A 22762-nucleotide genomic window follows, 5' to 3' on the forward strand; every position below is an offset into this window, starting at 1 on the left:
AACGAACGAGTGGAGGAACGCGTGGCCCTAATCGGGCTCTTGCAACTTTTGTTGTGAAACATTCCTTTCTAGGAAGTGGGGGAACATTTTTCCATTCTATGAAATAGTATAACGCAAACTGACTTTTGTACCTTTATTTTAATACCACGAGTAAGTGTTGTACTAAAAATGTTGCTATACTCAAACATTTTCAAAATTGCGTGAGGTTTATTGGTTCCATAATAATGTTTACGTACTTTCACCTAAATTTAAAATTCAAATTTGGTTACAGAGATAGTTGAATTATTATTCATTGGTTCCCCTAGATCTTTGATCGAAAGAGTATTAACCATGGTATCTTCGTCCAAGCCTAATTTCTATGTATACATATATAGTGAAAGAGCTAAGAAATATTTCTGTTTATATTCTGTATAATTATCCACGTCTTCCAACGTTAAAAATTATCTTCCACGCCTGTCCTCTTAGAGGTGGCGCTCCGGTTTGAAGAGCAGTACTTTAGAGAACGTCACCTCAAGCAATTCACCCTTAATTAACCCTAAAAAATCATAGTCATACCCTTCGACTTCCACGACACTTACATTGACGATCAATTTGAAAATAGAGAACAAATATAAAAACAATATATACATGAAAAAGAAAACGATGAAACGAAGAATGGAGTCAGGAGCGAATAGAAGATATACGACGAGGTTGGGCAGGGGAACAAGGAAAGCTGGATTTTGGTGAATCGGTGGAAAACTGAACACAAAATGGCACAGCTTTCCTCGTCACCCAAGGGGTACTGTGCCCGGGACGCGTTCCCGTTGTTTTACATGGCGGGGATCCCCAGGAGGCCTACACCATGCCACACGGTCCGTCCCGTGTGGAGAACACAAGAATGGGAAGATAGAGAAAAAGAAAAACAGAAAAATTTGGGGATTCGTGGAAAGAGAAGTGTATAAATCCTTAAGCCATCAGTCTCGTGGATGTATGCAAATCTCGTAAGAAGTTCGTCAATCCGATATGAAATCTTAACCTTTAAACGGCCACGGACGATATCGGCGTGTGTAACGGGCGGGCACCTCGACGCTCCTCGAATACCGATAACATTAGCCACCATTTTAGAGGTGAAAGTGTTTAAACGCACGCCAACGAAATTTTCCTGGCTCTGTTACGCGCCCCCACGTGCGGCAGTGCACTTTCTACGATGCACCGCACGAATCCTTAATGGGCTCATCGAACGAGTCGAAGATCGTTCAATTGGTCCAACGGTGACCCCCCCGATCGATTATCGGTATTCTCCGCGATCACGGTGCACCCTGCCACATGGCGGAATAAAATAATAAAGGTCTCGATTGAATCTCTGGACGTAAGAGCGAAACTTTTTGGACCATCCGAGTCTCGATAGCTCCGAGGATAGTTCATCGGAGAAATGCAGCGGCAAAGTATCAATTTAACGCGGGGGAAGACGATTAACTACCGCGAAAACAATGACGTTTACTCCGTCGATACTGTCGTCGCGGTGGAGGACGCCTCGTTCGGCACCGAGATCGTCCGTGTGTACCGAGAGAAACTTAAACGCTAAACGCCAGCGGATACTGCTGGCGTGTGCCTTACTGTTTAACCACTTAACCGACTACCTGCTCGTATACCTCTTCGATGGAATCGAAATCGAATGGAAAACGAAGGTGCCACTAAACACGTTCCGATCCCGAGGTGCGCGACACACCGATCACCGGAACTCAAGAGGTGGCCACGTTACGGAAACAGGATCTTTTATACCCTGGAAATTATTGATCTCCCACGCCCGGCCAGGCGGCCGCACGTGCGCAGGTCCTGGCGTCGCGGCGCACGAGCACCACCGCCGTCGGGCCAGGGTGAAATAAGTAACATTCGAAGGAAAGACCCTTTCCCCTGACGTGGCCGTTTGGAAAGGTCGTGAACCGTGGAGAATCCGTAGGAGGCGACGACTCCCACAGGGGGTGGGAATCGCGTCTATTTACTGTTGGACGAAACAATTTTTAAGAAACCTTCGGAGTCTGTATCAAGGCAGGGAACGAATCGGGGGGCGTGTGCACTGATTGATGCGGTAAGGTAAACAGAAGATAGCGAAGAAGTAAATCGAGAGGGTAAAACTTCCAGCCCTTGAAAGCCACTTTTGAAACTTGAGGATAAAGCGAGTTTCTGAATTGCAAGGAAAGTTTCAGTATACGCTGGTGAAAATGGGAAGTGAATAGGATAGACTGTTACTCAATTAGGAGTTCTAGTTTCATGAACTAAAGGATACTGATATAGATCAAATATCATAGGCTTCTACACGAGTAGCATTTGATCTTCCTCTCTGTTGTACCAACAGATGGTATACCGACTGCGAATAAGCTCTAGTTTTATAGAGCTCCTGTCTGAAATAAGAAACAATTTCGAATAACTATTAAATAGTAAGCAACTTACGTCTATAAGTAGAAGAGATGATCTCTAAGTAACTTTGGTGTAATAGTAGAATTACTCTTGCCGACCTCCTGTACACCGAATTCGTTAGCGTTCTCTCCCAGCAGATGCCAGCACCAACCGTTTCTTTCATCTGTAACTGCAGTTTTGTTTACGTGATTACTATGGATACGAGATTCCCATGACCCATGGAGCCAGTTGTGCAGCGGTTTAAGCGAGTTGAAGAAGACTTTACATGCCAACGCCATCATTCGACCGATGCATTAAAGGAAACAGCGCAAAATTTTAAAAATGTGGTTTATAGGAGACTAAAAGAATAGTGTAACATAATGTATTATTATACAATGTAGTAGTTATATAATAGGAATTGCTTGTATGATGGTTGAAATTGAGAAAAGTTAATCTGAGCAAATTAAATTCATGAAAATAGTGAAATAAATATATTGATGAATATGCTATGGCTATTGTTGTGGCTATGAACGCAAAATCATAAATATATTTGTCCTTATTATTTATATATTGTCTATACTTTTCTATTGTCTTTATATATTGTCCTAATGAATATATTTGTAAAATTATCCAGGGCTAATTAAGATATAACCCTTTTTATATACAGACTGACATCACTGAAGGGAAAGGAAGTAAAGTACATCGGTCGAATGATGATGGCGCACCATGTCAAAGCCACGTTCAATTCGCTTCAAGCATCCCCAATTCCCCAATCCATAGTACATATACATATCAGTGGATCTAGTAAGTGATCAAGTAAGTGACGTGCATTGTGCGTAGTTGACGATAGTGAAGGGCATACATAGCAATTATGAATAGTATTCCTGTACAATTGGGAACACTATTCAGGTCATAGCGATCGATAACCAAGCAGTGAAGAAATTTAAGTGAATCGAACTTTTTAAGCGAGATACGATGAGGAGAGTACAGACTAATAATCAAACATGGTCGTTCCAGTAAGTAATTTGCATAATCTTTGTAGTGTAGCCAATGAATCCTAGACAGAAGTATCACGCTCAAAGTATGGGATTGGTAACTAACAAGAGCGTAATTTCCAGTATGTGCTTCTTAATTTTATTCATGATACTTTTTCAGTACAAGTGCAAATGCAAGTTCTAGTAATTTCTGGCCTGAACTTTGTCAGATGAATCAGTTCAAACATTCTGTATGTGAGAAGAAAACAAAGGATACTGGAGAGAGTGACCAGATAATAAATTTGGATGATTTGGAATATCCTGAACTTAGTAGCACGACTGTTAGCGACAAGAATGCTGTTGCATTAAAGAAACAGTTTTCGGCGAATCCTACTACAGATCTTGTACCGCTTGCTCAATTCAATGAAGAACCAAAGAGATCAAGAAGGTGTAGAAGAACAGATAAAATCTGTATTAATCTTCAAGATGCTTTGGAAGTAAGTTTATACATAAAATCTTCTTAAAGAATTTTTGCTATTATATCACAAAAATTTATTTGTAGAACACCAGATACACGAATAAAATGAACAACAGAGCACTACCAAAATTTAGGATCAACATTTTTAAGGGAATTTCTGGAGTAACACCGTCAAATATTGTAGACAGAAACAATATTCCTAATTTCAAGAAAGTTAAACTTTCTATTTCCAAAGATTCTAGGTTAAAAAGAATAATTCTGTTAAATCGAAACATGAAAGCACAAACCAATATGTATAAAAGAGAGGCTTTCGAGCGTGAAAAAATACAGGCTATTTATAAAGATATCGATAGTATCAATTTTAATGCCTTAAAAATCACTGCGGATCCTGAAATAGATGTAGATTATGCTAAACGTATGTGTACAATGACGTTGTATGGCAAAGATTTCAGATCTAGAAATGCAGAAAGCATTCCTGAAAGCTCTGTATATTACAGACCAGATGTAATTGAACAGGTAAATAATCTTTGCATTCAAAAGACATTTGTACCAAATAAATTCTTTCAAAGACCTTATCGATTCCACGATGAAAAATCTACGATTCTACGATTCTGCGATGATAAATCTAAAAGACGTCATCGATTGTACGATGAAAGACCTAAAAGACCTTGTCCATTGTTCGATCATGTAGTTGTAAATGATATTGTAAAACGTACGCTTTCCCTTGAAATAACGGATGATATCGAACATAATATTAAACAAGAGATTAAACAGGAGATTAAACAAGAACCTACAAATAACGAAGAAGATCTTAAACATTATCTAGTATATTCTCGAAATTTTAGAGAGTAAGTACTTTAATTTGTACATGCATGGATGCAGTATGTTCTGTATCTTGCATGTACAGTGCTTAAATATTACTTCACACTGTAGTATTGTATTATAACATTCATTTCAACATTAATGTATCCTTGAATCCTCAATTTTTATTTACGCAATAAATACTATATTTTCTATTACGAAAATGTATATCAGTTATATTTTCTCATTCTTCCCTATTTCCTTTCCCTATAAGATTAAGGCTCGTTTCAACCATACTCAATGCTGCAGTATTTATTTTCCATGTTCGTACATCTTGCAGATACTGTACGAACATGTTGACACATCACTTGACCAGTAGTTTAGAAATATTTCTGCGAGAAATTACAAGGCTCCAAAAAAGATATCACGAGAAAAATCCGAGCAAATCGAGATACAAACGGCGTTACTATTCTGGTTTGAAGGAAGTACGGAAGCACGTTGAATTGAAGAAGATTAAATTTGTGATCATCGCTCCTGACCTCGAAAAGGTCGAACTCGAAGGTAATTGAAATTTTCGTAGATGATTTAAATAAATTACAACATACTATAGTATATTAGTGTACGGCCCTGGGCCGCATGATGCGCAAAGCGAGAGAGCGCAGAGAGAGTGCAGTTCAGTTGTTTTATGTTACGCAGTTGGAAGAACGCAGTTCTTCTCCTGTGCACACTACACGTTGTATTAAATGTATATTTCATCATTTTTACAATACATTGCAGTTTTCTTATGTTCCGTAGACCACTACAATACTTAAGTTCCTGATTACAGGTGGACTAGACGATGAAGTTGCCAAGCTGCTCGATGCGTGCAGGATGCAAAACGTCGTTTTCTGTTTCGGTCTTGCACGGCGAAAATTGGGATATTATTCTCATGGAAAAGGATTCGTCGCCTGCATCGGTGTTGCGAATTACAGTGGCGCCGAAGTAAGCATATAATCACGCTTGAAATAACGCACAAAATGAACATCAAATACTTTTATTTTCACATTTCTTCCAGGAACTATTCAGGAACGTCTTGATCCAACTGGTGTACGCCAGGAACGTTTTCAAAAAGCTTCATGGCGCCAGAGACGCCATCATCGATATATCGAAACTCGTTTCGGATGATGATTTGCTCTCGGATATTATTACCACTCTTCTAAAAGTTTTGTCTCCCAATTATATACATACCAACGTGTGTTGATTAAAAAAAAAAAAAAAACAACTTGTATTTAAAGTTACATTTATTAATATTAATTTCATGTCGTTTGTCAGAATGGTAATTGTAATCCCGGGAATGAATAATCAGTCGATATATGTATAATCGATCGAATCGATAGAGATTCATTATGTGACGCCAGTGAAGACGGTGTGCAGTTACAATAGAGTTTTCGAATATTCGATACATTTACTTATGTTTAATCATAATATAATAAGTTTTCTACATATTTGATACTATTGTTGATACTACGAATCTCAGACGAATTACTCATGCTCGAGAAGTATTGTCACAGTTTCGAAACTTTAAACACCGAATTATACGTATCCCAAGGTACACCGATGAAAATACGTATTTAGAAATGCATTGATTGATACTCGTTCGACGTCGTTCGTTAGAGTGGTAATTTCACATATGGAAATGGATTATGAATCGATATGTAATGAATGGATAATGGGTTTTGTGTAATAACAGCGAATACGATATTCAGTTCTGGTACAATTTTTATACGTTTTATATGTTTGGTTATGTTTGAATAAAACATAAGGTGCTTCCGTGGTATTCATTTGATTTTATCGCTGTGATTGGGACAACAGAAGGAATTTATTATCGAACGTTGAGATGATAACCATCGATCGATGATGCAAGCAAATTGAACACAACCTCAAATATGCGTATCGACCTCACCAGTCACACTGAGCTCGCGAGATAAAACAGATCTACTGTGTACACGTGTTTAACCGTGGGTCGTGAACATGTGGGCCGCGTTCCAATTCTACCGAGGTATGGAAAAGAGGATGTTCGATTTGCCGAGTCTGTTCGTCGATGTTGAACGAGAAATTCCAAGCTAATCGTTCGCTAACGATCTACACGCACGCTTCGCCACTAATCTTCAATATAAATACGATGCATAGAAGGAATTGGTAAGCGGTTCATGTCACGGCTATGCCCTATGAATCGCCGTTATTTGTCGTTAAAATATTGTATTACTGATTAGGAATAAAAGTAACACGCGACGTTTTATTTCTAATTTATATTTAATTGAATGTTTATTTTATTTATAAATTTATATTGCAGTATAGTTTGAAATACTTTGAATCTTGGCCACGAGCGGCGTGCAATGGTTGGCTGCCTCCAAAATCAAAACCAACGCATCAACGTATCTCGGTCAGACACAGATACTTGGCTTAATTAGCGCATCGAAGCGCGCGGAGCATCCACGCGCGATCGTAGGAGGATTAGTATCGATTCTCCATTAATTTTAATGAGAGATGTTAATCGATTCGAGGTGTAACCGCTTTATCGCTTGGCCGCAGTGATCTCAGGACTCGTTGGTATTCAGTTTCTTGCACTTCTTTCGCACGTAACGGGTGGCCTATTTAAAATTACATAATAATAAGATCCTCGTTAGCTTATTTATTACGAAAATTCTATTAGCTTATTTCTTATTCCGAGATCCTTATTTTTTAGTGCAAGAGAATGTCGAATAATACTTTTTTTGTAGCCTCGTATTCGAGGGAAATCAATTTTGAATATAATTCGTGGCGACAATAGGTCTTTTCGAAGAAGAAGGCTCGCAGGAAGAAAATTCCTGGCACCCTTTCGATTCATTTTTACACGCTGAATCATCTCTTACTGGGTCGAGTCGCTCTTTTGTTAGCAGGGCACCCTATACCGTACGGGCCCCAATTTAACCCAAACATGGAGACCAATATCTCCGCGTGGCTCGGAGTTCCCCATAGAATTCCACGCTTCCACGGGGCAAGACGGCGAACGCTGGAACAGAGATGGGCGTGTTCGAATGATTTTGTAATCGAAATATGTCTGAAACACTCAACACGAAATTAAAAGAAATTAAAACGTACGACATAAGCCAATAGGTTTTCCCAAAGGTTTTCCCAAGCGGGGCTTCAGAATTTTCTTAACACAAAAATGGTGGACACTTAAACATCACTTTCCACTATCGATCCTAATGATATGCACTTAATTTAATAAAAAAAAAAAAGAGAGAAAACATTACACATCATCCGTGTTTGATTCGAATGAAAAGTCATGAATCTTCCTTTGGGAAATCCTTTATTCGCCATTGACTGGCAAGTATGCGAAATTAAAAGAAATTAAAACGTACGACATAAGCCAATAAAGGTTTTCCCAAGCAGGACTTCAGAATTTTCTTAACACAAAAATGGTGGACACTTAAACATCACTTTCCACTATCGATCCTAATGATATGCACTTAATTTAATATTAAAAAAAAAAAGAAAAACATTACACACCATCCGCGTTTGATTCGAATGAAAAATTATGTAGCTTCCTTTGGGAAATCCTTTATTTATCATTGAGTGGCAAGTATCGTAAGGCCTTTGTTAATTTCATCTGGATGATGCCCATGTCTGGCGTGGAGAGGAACGCACGCGGTCGTGGCGAGGGCCAGAGGAGGCCAACAGCCAGCCACAGGCCCCAGCGGGATGCAGGAGAGGCCGCGGCTGGGAACGGAGCCGTGAGCGAGAGGCTGCGGGGGAAGTGGATGCCAGGCCGCGTGTGTTGATGCAAGTGCGGTGACTGTACGGTGTGCTGACTGGCGGAGTCAGTCAGTCAGTCAGTCAGTCGGCTCGGCACCGGCCGCGACGCACGATCGCGTGGATTTTTCTTGGCTCCGTGTTGACACGTTGGCCCGTTCGAACGCTCGCGCGCGACGCTCGTTTTACCTGTTGTTTCGTCCGTTCAGTTTTCCCGCGTACGATTTTCCACGCCACGAATTTTGCCGCCCGTGTTGTGCCTCGTCCGGATTAACGGGTCTCGTCGAAATCAGCGCAGGACTTTGACGACCTCGAACTTCCGCCAGGTAAGTTCGATCTACACCTTGTAGATTTGTAATGAAATTTTAAATGAATAATGGACGACGAAAGGAGTATTATATTTTTATATTTGAGAGGGTGGTGGAAATTGACAGGTACGTTTTTCGGAGCACCGAGCACGTGCTCCAAAATGGACACGTTTGAAAGATCGCGGGGTATCATATTTGGATTTGTGTAATGCATTTGATCACTGGTCGATAGTTCTGGGAGATATCGGAATTGAACGGAGATCGTAAATAAATCTGGGAATGATTAGGTTTGGTAGAATTTCGTCGGTGTTTAAGGAAGATTAATGTGACATGGGTTCCGATATAAAATTTGATTTTAGGAATAAAGAGAAATGAAATTCAGATCTTTTGTTTTTAATTCAGAAGGTAATTGAAAGAATATACTGATAGGTGTAAAGCCTCCGCTCATTCTGTGACGCTTGTTGATTGATTAGCGTCGTTTCTTCGATTGAACAGTTGCACAGATCAGTTTTTATTTGCGCAACGTGAAATATAATTTCATTTTGCAACTGACAGTTTTATTCAACCTGTTGCCAATGGAAAGTAGCGCATCTTCATTCTACTTGGAATTTTAATCTGCATACGAATTTTTGGCCACCTCTGATTTCGAGTGACTCGTTCGTAGAGATATTGTATCGATTTTCAACGAGCTATTATCTATTAACCGAATCGATCTTGCGTTCATTATTTCGCCAATCTTATTGATTTGATATTTCCAATGAATTATGAGAAAGCGTACTTAAGATTATTCATTCCTTCTTAAGCGTTGTTGCCAAACAGTGTTTGCCAATTGTAGGAAACGTCCGTTCCACAAGAATGCTCGTTTTCAATAGCAGACAATATTACGGTCGATAATCTCGTTCGCGCATCATCCGACGTCGCATAATTTCATTTTTACATTCGCACCCATTGAATAATCCTCTGATAAACAGTGCCATCGTCAGAATCCTGTATTAATTCATAATGACCTTATAAATATTACCATCGAAATAAAATTACAAAATACATTGCATGGGTGTAAAATCACATGCTCCATTAAATCAGAGAATTCATTGAAATAATAAATTATCATTTAAAGCTGCAATCCATTAAATCGACATCAAAGCAGGAAGTGCTTTACCTCAGTACAAAGTTACAGAGTTCGCTAAAACAATAAACAACTTTATATCTTCGCCAAAATAAAATTACAGAATTCGTTAAAATAACACAAGTTTACAGAATTCATTTAATATAAAACTCGCGAAGGTTATTGATTACGAGACAGGAGTAAAATTCTTTAGCAAGGCATAGTGTCGCTTTCAGCGTCAATTTTTTCGCAAGATTCGAACGCCCCCAAGGATCCTTCGGCATTCCTTTCGAGAAACCGAGCGCCAGAGGTCGCGTGTCAGCGGGGACGCGAGAACGAAAGGAGAAGAACCGTTCCTGCGAAAGAGAATTGACGCAGCGCGTTCCGCGAGTCCGTAATCGACAAGCTGAATTATTTCGATGTACCGTTAGGCGTCAACGATCGACGGGGATCGATGCTCGCGAATTTCGCGGTGGATCGAGCCAGACGAGTCCTGTCGACAGCCGCGGCCTGATAACGCAGCCGGACGGGAAAGCTGACTGTTTTTCTATTCGACGGAATTCACTGGCAAACGCGATAATTCGCGAAACCGCAGCTAGGTCGTATAAAAACCAACGAATTTCCATCGAGGTGATTGCGTCGTTCGTTCGAGCCGACTCGGTTTGTTTGTTTTGGTCGCGTAACATCTCGCTAAGCGAGAGTTTCCGTCGACATGACAGTTGGAATCTGTCGCGCGTCGGTTCCTTCGACTTTGAGGTGTCATTGGTTAGAGGACAGCGCGTGTGTCACTTCCTGAACCGTTCTGGATAACGATTGCGATTATCGCGACTCGTCAATCCTAATGATTCAATGCAAATTGAGATAAATATATTATTGTCAGGGGTTCTCCGACTTCAGATTACTGCAGACTTTAGTCTCGAGAGATAGAGCTGCTCGTTTGCATGTTTGTAGGTTATCGGATGGGTGTAAAAGACTTGGGAGTATCAGAAACGAAACTCTGTGTAGTTAGTGTTATTTTCGGCATTCTTGGGTGTCGGGTATTCTTCCCGTCGTAATCGCAGTGTTTGCTCAACTGATAACATTACTCGAGCAGCTATCTTCGTCTTCCTTGAATTCTAGCATCGCAAATAGCAATGTTATCGAATGTTATTGGACCTACTGTTGGTGTACTGTAACCAGGGACATTCTTTTTATGTCTAAATAGAAGGCACGTCGAAGTTCTAAAAGAATTGAACATATTGCTGAATAATGGAGTCGCTGAAACAGTCGACCTTTAACAATTCCGAAGGCTGTATACCAAGTAAAGAACCTATTAGCTTTATCGATCCTAAAGCTTCAGGACTTGATACGCGTCATGGGTAGAAATCCAATAGTCACGTTTGTTAAACATATACCTCTACACTCCTCCACTGAACGCACTGACCGCTCGCAAACGCCCAGAGGACTCAAAGGATTAAAATCGTATCCTATGGATTCCCGTTCGATGTTACCGAATTCTGTTTTTTCCAAATTTTTGTAGCGCAGATTCGATAACCACTGTCATCGAAGTCTCGGTGAAACGAGTTTAAAGCTCACCACTCGCCCAAATCTCTCGTCCTCGTGTGAAAAGCGTCGCGCTGATAAAATCGGCCAACGGGGACAGGACTTCGACTATTCGACACGCGGGGAAACATTTTCGAGAAATTATCGCTGCCGATCGGTATGCTATTCGTCAGACCTTTTCAACGGCCTTTTGGAGATTAAAAGCGGCCCTGAGAACTTTATCTTCGAGAGGTTCTTATATAAAGACTCGATGTTTTAAAGAAAACTTTATTTTAGGGAGTAAGCAGACTGCAAAGGTTAAGAAAATATGGGAGAAACACAGGAAAAATATATAAAATACTTGTTGGACTGTTTAGATGATAAAAAACACTTTTATTTGAATTTAATTTTTGTTATCTATTGGAAGAATTAGCTGGTCAGCATTCGTGGGCGACACACGAGCATTGTCGCTCTTTTGTTTAAAAACATTTAAGAGAGTTTCGCGTCATCGACAACCGACGACGAACAGACAGTCGCTCGGCAGATCGAGCGAGAGTCAATCGTAATAAAAGTCACATTAACTGGTATTTATGTTGATACCTATCCCAAAAACACGCCTCACGCTATATATCTGTAGAAATATGAATTTTCGTAAGCATTCACGGGCTAGAAACAAGTAATATTTTTGTAACGTTGGATATCCCAGGCTTCTTTCGATCATAATCAGTGTTCGCTCCCTTCAGGTAGCTATCTTCCAGAAGCAATACCGCTTTCGATCCCAAAGTGTACCTTTGCACAAAGCCTGTCGTACTAATCCGATAACCATGGCCTGGGGTCATCATCCGTCCAGTAAACAGTCCGATATATAGCCCCTGGGAAAACTATTCGTGCAGAAAGCTTTAGTCTCGAACCTCCTCCAGGTTGATGCAAGTCAGTACTCAGCGCTTTAGCGCCGATTACTGTCAGCCTCTATGCTTTGTTGTAATTTCATGGCCGGCGAGAAACCGCGATCGAAATTTATCATATTGTTGCGTTACAACTCGGTCTACTTTTCTTCTGCCCGGATCCTAACAGTACAACCAGCGATATTACCGCGTTTCATCCCGGACCCGCTAGTTGAACTCACCGCTGAGGCTCATCTAGAAGATCCTGCTCCAAACTCGACGCCATTAATCGTTTGCCGAGCGGTCCCCAATTACTCGATAATTCATCGGTGTATAATTAGCGCAACAAATTGTTCAAACGACTAATAGCGTTTGGAGCAGGATGCGCTAGACAGGTGGGCGCAAGTAGGAGATCCCACATGGTAGGCAAAGGCGGCAATGGTGCTCCTTGCATTAAACGTATTGGCATTAGAGCTCTCCGTGAGCGGCGATGTTTGCGTAGAAAGCTTCCGTTTATTAATCACTCATGTCAGCGCCATTGTTGACCGTAACACTTTCGGCATTTTGTCTGTAGACATTCGATACCTTGGCGAAATAATCCTGGCGTTTCTGAGGAGTTCTCATTTTGTCTGTCTTTTGACATCTTTTCTCAGCCAGGGAATGCCCCAAAGACATAAACAGGTGGCAGTCAAATGGTAGCTCCAGTGGTACTTCCTACTCCAACTCTGTCATTTTTGCCTTATCATGCTGTAGAATCATGTTATTCCTATGGATTGACGTAGACCGATCTCCTTGACAGCTGCTGCACTGATCTTTCCAAATGCTGACGGGTAGATTTCATCCATCATCGTTCCTTCAGGTTCCTGCTACTCGAAACGAATCGTCCCATTGGAATTCTGTAAAAAGATACACTTTTCTAGACTCGAAGCGGGCCTCGCCGCTGCAACTAGAGATCCTTTCGGTGAAAGCCGTTGCTTAACTTCAGATTGAAGTAGAAGAAGTACACCTAACCCACTTCCCATATCTCTTACAATTCTATGAAGAAATAGCCTCGTTCATAAGGAATTGTCACTCTCCACCGAAGAAAACTCTCGTGGATCTCGCAGCATCATCATGCCAATTTCCCCCTGAAATGATCTATCTGGATTCAAGTGGTTCCGACAGTCTTCCAACTGAAACTAATATCCCCAAGTCGTGACAAATTTTTGAATTATCTTCTTTGTCCGAATTCAAAGCTTCTGTAAATGTGGCGGCTGGTGCAAACGACCTGATGACATACGCGGGGGTATCACGGTCTCGGTTTAATCTTCAGGATCGACGCGTCAAAGGCGCGCACAGGCGACCCGACGTCGCACGTTGGGTTAAAAATAGCTTTGGTCCAGCCAGTTGCCTTTGATCGCAGGCTTCGTCGCACGCTTTACCGACCCGCCTCCGAATTGAGTGTTTATCGCATTTATTATGCATATCTACGAGAGCCAGATGCAAGGTCACGATCATGGCCATGACCGGAGCAGAAAAACGTGGTGATAAAATCTCAGACTTCTTGACCGATAACGCGACGGACCTTGAGTCGCAGTGTTCCGTTAATTGAATCGATTTTATTGGAATAGCCACAGAAATCGATGGTATCTGAACGTACACAAAGGTGTGTTCATGATCCACCCACTTCTGAAATGCGTGCGATGCGATTAGCGAGTCCTCGAGGAGACTTTGCCCTCGGGAGTCGAATTCGCGGTAGAATTTCGATTATTGATGTGGAGGGTTGAAAGTTCGTGGAATAATCAGATAACCAATATACAGAGGGAAGAAGCTCAACTGTTATGGTACATATCTGCCTGTGATAGTTATTATTAGTTACTTCATCTCTACAACTTAGTTTGTAGCTAAGTGAGCATCCCTAGTGGTTGTCGAAGCAATGCAATGGATGGAGCTCTTGTGAGATAACTACCAAAAGCTATATTCGCTGAAGAACTTATTAACTTTATTGATTCTAAAGCTTCTTAGCACCAAGTGCGGGGATACAGTAGTCATATTAGCTAAAGATAACTTTAGATGTCCTAATATAGAACTGCAGCTATTTATTTACAAGTAGCCACCTTTCCAATAGTACATCTCCACGTAATCCATCGTTTTCTCAATTCTTATCGCATAAGTTGCCTCGATACTTGCACGAGCCTCGATAGTTGCACTCTCAGCGTCATCTGTCTGGCAACCATCGAACCCCCACCGTCTTCAAAACTACCAAAAACTATATTCGCTGAAAAACTTATTAATTCCATTGATTCTAAAGTTTCTTAGCACCAAGTGTAGGGATCCAGTAGTCATATTAGCTAAAGGTAACTTTAGAACTTCTAATATAGAACTACAGCTATTTAATCACAAGTAGCCACCTTTCTAATAGTAGATCTCCATCTAGTCTATCGTTTTCTGAATTCGTATCTCATAAGTTGCATCGATAGTTGCACTCTCAGCGTCATCTGCCTGGCAACCACCGAGCCCCCACTGTCTTCAGAACCAACTACGTTTTCTAATTCTTGGACAATGTGTACCCTATTTGAATTACAAGTAACGCTCCCGATGTCACCGTTATAGGCGTGTATTCCACGCGCGCGAAGCAACTTGGTCACTTTCCTCCTATTCGTCAAAACAGCAATTTCAACTAGCCTCTATCAGTGTGCGGGTTACGTGCTAGCGACGTTTCACCATAAGGCGTTTAACGCGGGGGAACACGCGAGCCGCGATTTAAAGGAGAAAAAGCTGACACGTGAAAGTACGCTTGCGAAATCGTGGAGAGGGTATATAATCTAATTCTAACGGTAACGGAATACCGTTTCGTTCCTCCAGTGGCGGGCTGCCAAAACAAACCGAATGTGCGTTAATTGGTTCTAATTATTTGACGACTTCATTAACGTTGATCTGGGTATGATTAGAGCAGCGAATTTCTCCGTCAAACGCTACCCGCTCGTTGAGTTGCGATGATTAATATCCCAGGCCACGCTCGTACGGTTTCACGCGAACTGGATAACGCACGTCGGCTTTCTTTCTATTTCTTCGCTCGTTTCATCGATAGACAGCGTTTTGTTATTCATTTATCTTTACTGCGATTGAATTGCAAATGGTTTTTCCAACCCGCAACGATGAGTAGGCGAACTTTCTTGAAATATTCGCGATTACGTGTGGATACTCTATAAGAGATTGCATTTTCTACTGAAAAGTGAACGTGGAAAGCCTTTCTGATATATGCGGGAATATCTTGCATCTCGAAGTTGAGACGAAAGCGAAACGCTTTGATTTCTATTCGGATAATAAGATTCTGTAAAGAAAAATGAATCGAAGATGTGGAATGGAGTTTTCACGTGCGTGCCTCTGTTCTCGAGAAAATGGCTTCGGAAGATGCTCGGGGCATGCTTACGAACTCCGCGCAGGTGGCTCACTTTAGCTTCCAATTCCTCGAGAACAAAGGCACCCACAGAAAAAATCCTTATACATTTTCTCTCCGTTTCTTCACGGAGAATAATTCTGCATAATTCTTAACTCGGTAAATTGTAAACTGGATAGCATTTTAACTCATTTCCATTCATCTCGCTTGTACCATTCGCGGTGGATGAAAGAACTGAGGAAATAGCATAACGCAGAGGCACCTTGGAGGACATGGCGGGACGCTGGAACGTAATTTGCGCGTAACCAATTGGCTGGGCTCAATTGGAACGCAACAGGCTCGGTTTTAATCTCTGTTTTACACGCGGCCCACTGACGCCCGTACGCGCGTTGTTTCTTGCACATGCACGGGGCCGTGAAAAAACCACGGCCTCTGGTTTTATTCTTTCGCGATACAATCCGTGGAGTCGGTTTCGTTCCAGTTTCCGGCTCGATATCCCCTGTTACGCTTCCAATTAGAGTCACCGTCCTAACGAGGATTTCGTTCCAAAGCACGATCGATCGCGTGTGAAATTTCTTTTCTCGTCGCGTGAATCGTTCACGCCGTTCTTATTTTTCGGACCGCTCCATTAGCCCGTGAGTTTTTCCAGCGTCGTTAATCGAACGTTAACGAGAGACGAGAGGGAGATAATCGCGGCCACGTCGATATTGTTACGCGCGAAACAATTAGCGTGCGATGGAGACAGCGGTTCTTCGTGGGAGTCGTTAGGCGTCCAACGCAACTCGTTGCGTTTAATGGAGTATCGCGAACTAAATATGAAAGAGAAACGCTTTGATTTCTATTTATATAACAGGGTTCTATAGAGAAAAATCGAAAACGTGCAACAGAGTTTTTACGTACGTGGCTCTGTTCTCGAGAAAATCACTTCGAAAGATTTTCAGAGGACGCTCACCAGCGTCACGCAATTCTCGTCTGTACCCTCGAATTCTTCGAAGAGGAAGGCGCCTAGAAAAAAAAGACCTCTTTTACGTTTTCTCTCTGCTTCTTCACGGAGCATACTTCTGCATAATTTTGTAACTCGGAAAATTCGCACCAAGATAGTCTTGCAAGATATTTGCATTCCGTTCTCTCATGCACGAGAGTTTTAATACATTATCAAGGACGTCAAATTTCTTTTTAGCCGTGCAGGTGGCGTAACAAAGGCCCCTTCGTCGATGTTACGTGAAAATTTCCTTTAAAGGAATTTCGCTCGTGTATTATTTTGTTTTTCGTATTTCTCGATCCCGACGCGGAGTATCGTGTCGCAGAATGAGCCGACGAAAGCAGGATGCGAAATCTCCTGTTACGCGACCGCGCCGCTCGCAAAGAAAATCTTGTGTTTCTGTGCACGAAATCCGATGCCTCGACCGACGTCGAGCCTCTCCTTTGTATCACGGCGATGCTCGATGCCGTGATTAATAAGATTCATCTTGAATAACGACGCCCGGAACGTCAACGAGCGAAACTCGCGTAGTAGCGACCGTGTTTAGTAAATATCGATCGAAATACCTGGTCTCGGGGAAATATTTGAGCTGGAATTAAATTTCGCAGCGAAGATGGGGCGAAATTGTCTGGATATCAATTTCGAATAAAACTTTATTCTTATACACATTTCGTTTCTGCTTGATTGTGCCGATTGCTATTCAGACGCTTTTGTTGCGAATATTACATTATCCTCTGTGAGTCTATATACTTTATTTGAATAATCGATGATTAGCATAGTGTCATTTACTAGCAACTTGATTAGTTGCTCGGACAGTCGTACATTATTATGAGAACGTTACATAAATTAATTTCTATTCTTAATTCTATTTAACGGATAACGGGTAGACAATTTTTCATTTCTCTGATGACTCTCTAATAATTTCTAATAAAGTCCGCTGCTGTTCCTCCTCCAAGACAAACAAAGTGTCGACATTTGCATCACATTAAATTTTGATATTTCGAGTGGCGAGATGCACGAGACCACCCAGTATTGTATAATTAACGGAGCGATGTTTGCACAGCCGTGAACGCGGTATAATAGCATGGGCAACCGGACGACATTGGTGGACAATGCTCGCGGGCCGAGGACAGAGCTAATAGCGAGTCTTAACGAACGACATTTGCTGGAACTCCGGGACGTGAAAGCCGTTTTGGTCGTTTCGTGTTTTTTTCCCATTCTATTTCTCTCTTTTTTTTTTCGCGTAACAGCCACGGAGAAGAGTCTATTGTTTCGAGCCCGTAAAGTTTCCCTGTATCTCGGTTAATAAAAACCGGAGGGACACGTTCCCGGAGTCGAACGATAACGCGGAGTCACGATCCCCGACTACAGAGGCGGCTGTCCTGCAAAAGGAAACGCGGTCGCCGAGTAAAACGTATTATTTACGTACTTATTCACCGTTCGGTGCAACGACCAACGATCCAGCAAACGTTCTATGCATGGCTAACACGGCACGGTAACTTTCGCCCGAGTTGGGTTAACAAAGGTTAGAAGTTTCGTCCAATATCAGCGCGGGGAAGACGAAACGCGATTAGTGAGGGATCCTTCGCGTCTCGAAGAGCGAGCGAGATCAGGGATTTTTTTTCAGTGAAAGTATGCAGACGTATGGAAATGAAATTTGGTGTGTCGATTGACGCACCTGTGAAGGCGCTACATGAATTTTTTCATAGTGAAATAATACTTTGTTGTGGTTGTTTCGGAATTTAAAAGGTAGAAGCATTAATTGTAATTGATAGATGAAAGCAATCGTTTTACAGATCAGGGATTTTTTTTCGGTGAAAGTATGCAGACGTATGGAAATGAAATTTGGTGTGTCGATTGACGCACCTGTGTAGACGCTATATGAATTTTTTCATGGTGAAATAATATTTTGGTGTGGTTGTTTCGGAATTTAAAAGGTAGAAGCATTAATTGTAATTGATAGATGAAAGCAATCGTTTTGCATACTCTTCCAACGACAGAGTTATTAATAACATCCCTGTACTGCAACGAAAAATTCAAACTCCGCTCGAGTTTTCTGTTCCACATTCAAACGAGGTTCGGTTTTGTCGTCCTGAGAACGAGCCACCGTAATTAATCTAGCGGAAAACGGGACTCGGGCAACAATTAAATTACGGCGCGGAAACGCGGGCAATTCGTCGCTAATTTTGTCCCGTTTGACAGCTAGCGACAGTTTTCCTCTGTGACTTCCGTCGACGATCGTATAAGGGAGTTCGCGGCAGCGATTCCGCGTCTAATTGGCGGAAAACGCGGCGCTCGCGCCATCTGGAATTCCTTGGCGCGCGCATGCCCATCGCTAGTCACCTTGTATCGCGAATGTTGAGCGCGTGGCTCGGATGACGAGTCGCAAATTCGATACTGTAACGCAGATAGAGCAAGAATGATTGTCCTTGATATCAAATAAATTTAATCCATGTTTCGACAGTGTTTGTTCATGCGCAGTGACACTGAATATTCAATTTGTTACGTTTAATTTTATAATAGGTATTCATCATAAAGAACCACCTGATTATATGTTGAGATCTTTAATTTAGAGTGGCAGGTCGATTTAAAGTGAAGGTATTCACTTTACTATAAAGGTACTGCTCCTCCCACCTGTTCTATTAATTTATTAACATTATAAACATGATTTATCCATTCTATCGCCATCATAAAAATGTTTCTATGTCATAAAATCACGTAAAGTAAGTGGCAAATCCCCGGACGTATTGGTTCCTCTTATATCTTGGTATAAATTCCTAAAAAATTCCTTTCGTTCGAACGTAAGCTCCCCTAGCTTACTTTCATTATTGTATACGATCCCTTATCGGTTACCTTTTACCTTGTACATCGAGATTTTCATCCGACGCGTTTCTATTCGACGCGCCACCCGCGAAAGTAAGTGGAAAGTAATAAATTGAGTGACAAAGTTCGGTGAGTCCGTTTCTTAATGAAGGGAACATCAAGCCGCGATGAAAGCCGACACAATGACGTTCTTATCTCGATGCCTTCATATTTACGTTACGTTCTCGAAGGATATCTTCCCGATTTATCTGGTTACCAACAGGAAGAGGAATTTCTAAACCAACGTCGCGAGATCCCTCGACCGCTGCTTTTCCGTGTGCGCGCGCAACTCTTTGTACCGCGATGCATAATCGCCGGAAGCGACCTATATCTGGCACCGCGGAAATGGACGACTGGAATCTTACGTCCGCGTTTATTATCGATATAAAATCTGGAATTCCCGTGATTGTCATTTCCTTATAATTTCCACTATGTATGTCCAACTTGGGTGAGATTCTTTACCGTTACTGTATAGGCCACTTGTAGATTGATATAACTTTATAACTCGCACAATTTTAATTCAACTGAAATTTTGTTCAAGTACTCTTTATATTCCAATGAAGAGTATAGGCTACTTAATTTATGGCAATCGGCATAAAATTTTTGAAATCTATGTAAAAGAAGTACAATTTCGTACGAACATGTTATCTTCAGAAAATGGATCGATACAGATACCATGAATTTATCTTATAATTCTGCGTCAGTGATACTTGAAAAGAAATCTCCGATTACGAAGGGTGAACGAACTACGAAAGGTCCGCAGATGACCTCATACATCCGTATCTTGATGGGGCAAGAATGCGCCATTTGTACAGCGCGTCATTCTTGTTTCTTCGGTTAATCGGTCGATAGAGAACGCGTTCGGAGAAAGTACGAAACGTCCAGCCTTTGGAAGTCGATTTCAACCGACTCGGGGATCGTGTTACCGAGGACGTTACCTACTCTTAAAACCGCGAGGCTTCACGTCAGTCTAGTCGTTTTGCGACATTACCTACTTAAGCAGATAATGGCGGCAATGGTAATGCCAGTTTACGATCGCGCATTAGTATATCATGAGCTCTATCGTTCCTGCTGCCGTTGGAATGTCTGATAAAAGGTTTTCAATGTTTTATTCCTGTCGCTTATCGTTCCTCCCAATGTTTACAGAGTCGTTGTTCTTCATAATTGTGGGTAGTTTCCTTGGCAAGAATCTTCCCGATGGATTTACTGACTGATGCCGACCGATGTTTATTTAACGAAGCGACAAAGTTGATTTCGTTGTCAGCCATTGATTATTAGTTACTTTGTATTTATAATTCATCAAGGACTTAACGTTTTCGACTGTATAATAACGCGATTCAATTAGCAGCTATAGATTTGGAGGATTTAAACGCTAGGATTTTAATGTCCTAGAAAGTACTGTGCAATTTAGTCACGTTTGCTTCCTGATACTTTTGAACCGTTTAAAGTAGACGTCCCAATTTTTCTCACTCGTCAATTTCAATGATGTGTTTACATTGTACGTTTGGTCAGTTTAATAAATGAACCATTCGCGAGGCGCAGTATTTTCTGGGCCACCTTAATACACATTTCTACATCCTGTATCGTCGAGGCAAGGCCTTTCCCCGGCGCTAAATGCATCGCGCCCGCGGAAGGAGATTTATGCTCTCAGATAAGAACAATTGGTTGGAGAAGCTCGCGGCACGAGAGCCGGAAGATCTCGTGTCACTCGACAGGAACGTTGGCAGCGATCTCTCGTTCGCTTTTTCCTGGCTGACGTGGATGGATCGCGGCTCTCTAATTCTTGCGCGCGGCCGGCCCGCCGGAATATTATTTAATCCGCGGGATCTGGCAATTAAGAAGTGAAAAGCTCGCTGGCGGGTCTCGACCGGAAGTCGCGGAGCGCTCATCGCCCTGGAGATCCACTTTCCGTCTCGGGCGAGTTTCTTGTGATCGTACGAACATCGGAACTTGTAAAATAACAGTTCCGTCGTAGGTATTGAGTATTTTAGGCTTGGGAAGGTTTAGGACCGAATTAGTTCAGTGGCGAAGCACTTGGGGCGTTGAAGATTTTGTGATGAAGCGCTTCAGCAGTGTAGCTTGAAGGTTGGAGTATTTAAGGGATGTAATGCTTTAGTATTGAAGCATTTTAGAATCTAATCTGTTTAGCATTGAAGTGTTTCGGTGTTGAAGCGCTTCAGGATCGAATCACTGTAGCATTTAAACGTTTTAACATTGAAGCATATTACCATGGAAGCATTTTAGCCTCGAATCACTTCAGCACTGAAGCGTTTCAGGATTTAAGCACTTTACTATTGAAGCTATTTTAATTTTGAAGCATTGAAGCATTAGAAGATTGAAACACTTTCAGAACTGACTCATACAGACATTGAATCAAGAATCTAACAAACAGTTAATGCATATCAAGAATAGATTCATACATAAATTATATAGAAAGCAGGTACGTGACTCGAGAATCACGGATTTTTATTTCAAACCTGTGCAGACTGTTTCCGCCTAATTATTCTTATTAGATACGCAGACGGCCCGCGCGGCTCAGGGGAAAGTCCACCTCCGTTAACCCGTTGGCGAAAAACAGTAAAAGAGTCTCGGCGAGCGTTTTCAGCCCTTTGTTTTTCTGCGTGGGTCAGGAGAAAATAAAATTCCGCCAACAATAAAACTCGATCAAAAGGCGCGTAAAACTTCTCTCGGCGGCCCTGGCGGCTCCCATGGATAAATTTCACATTCTGCAACGGCCCGGGGATACTTTTATTTTGTCAACGTATTATTAAGCCGTTACCGCCCTCCGCGGACCGTAAAACTCCACCGTTACGCCGTGAACGCTCGCAAAACTCCACGCGCAACCAACCCCGCACCGGAAGTGGCGCGGGAAGGTCTTCGAATTTCTCCGTCACGTTTCTGCCTTCGTACCGCCCGACGTTTCATTTCACCTCTTCTCCCCTTTCTGTTGTTCCACGACTCGAGAAACTGCACCCCGTGACCCAGAAAACGCGCTGAACGTTTCGTTGCGCGTTAGAAATTCTCGCGAGTCGTTTGTCGGGTAGCTGGCATCTATACACGGAGATTAAAAAAACTTGAGGAAGTCCGAGGGACGGGAATTTCTGTTGCAAGAAGTCAGCGGTAGGTAAATCAAATATTAAAGCAAGGATATGGAAAATTGAAATAAAGGTTAGGCGTGGCGCGGAGATTTTAATTAAAAAGCAATCGTCGGTAAAGCGCTTTGGAGCGTTTCGAAGTATTTGCTATTGTTTTTAAGATGAAATCCTTTGGAGAAGATTCAAACATATTTCTTTTCTTTTTGAAGGAAACAATTAATAG

At 41.8% G+C, this 22762-nt stretch overlaps 2 protein-coding genes across 6 annotated transcripts in view; both read left to right on the top strand.

Moving 5' to 3' along the window:
- The first annotated feature begins 3142 nt into the window (after positions 1-3142).
- LOC128874591 (uncharacterized) lies at positions 3143-5869 on the top strand. The gene is made up of 6 exons (XM_054119448.1): positions 3143-3392; positions 3532-3847; positions 3913-4676; positions 4970-5190; positions 5456-5610; positions 5684-5869. Exons 1-6 carry the CDS (start codon positions 3352-3354, stop codon positions 5867-5869), a joined length of 1683 nt encoding a protein of 560 aa, XP_053975423.1. The 5' UTR covers positions 3143-3351.
- A 797-nt stretch (positions 5870-6666) lies between these two features.
- The window catches only part of LOC128874590 (uncharacterized), a 77759-nt gene continuing 61663 nt past the window's right edge, over positions 6667-22762 (top strand). For 2 of the 5 annotated variants that reach the window (XM_054119442.1, XM_054119447.1), the window contains exons 1-2: positions 6667-6807; positions 6962-8729. The gene's annotated coding sequence lies outside the window, so the exon portion shown is untranslated. The remainder of the gene's footprint in view (positions 6808-6961; positions 8730-22762) is intronic. The other 3 variants (XM_054119443.1, XM_054119445.1, XM_054119444.1) reach the window with 3 other exon arrangements.

Source organism: Hylaeus volcanicus, chromosome 4, assembly GCF_026283585.1.
Source record: "Hylaeus volcanicus isolate JK05 chromosome 4, UHH_iyHylVolc1.0_haploid, whole genome shotgun sequence".
In the NCBI taxonomy this organism is placed as follows: Eukaryota; Metazoa; Arthropoda; class Insecta; order Hymenoptera; family Colletidae; genus Hylaeus; species Hylaeus volcanicus.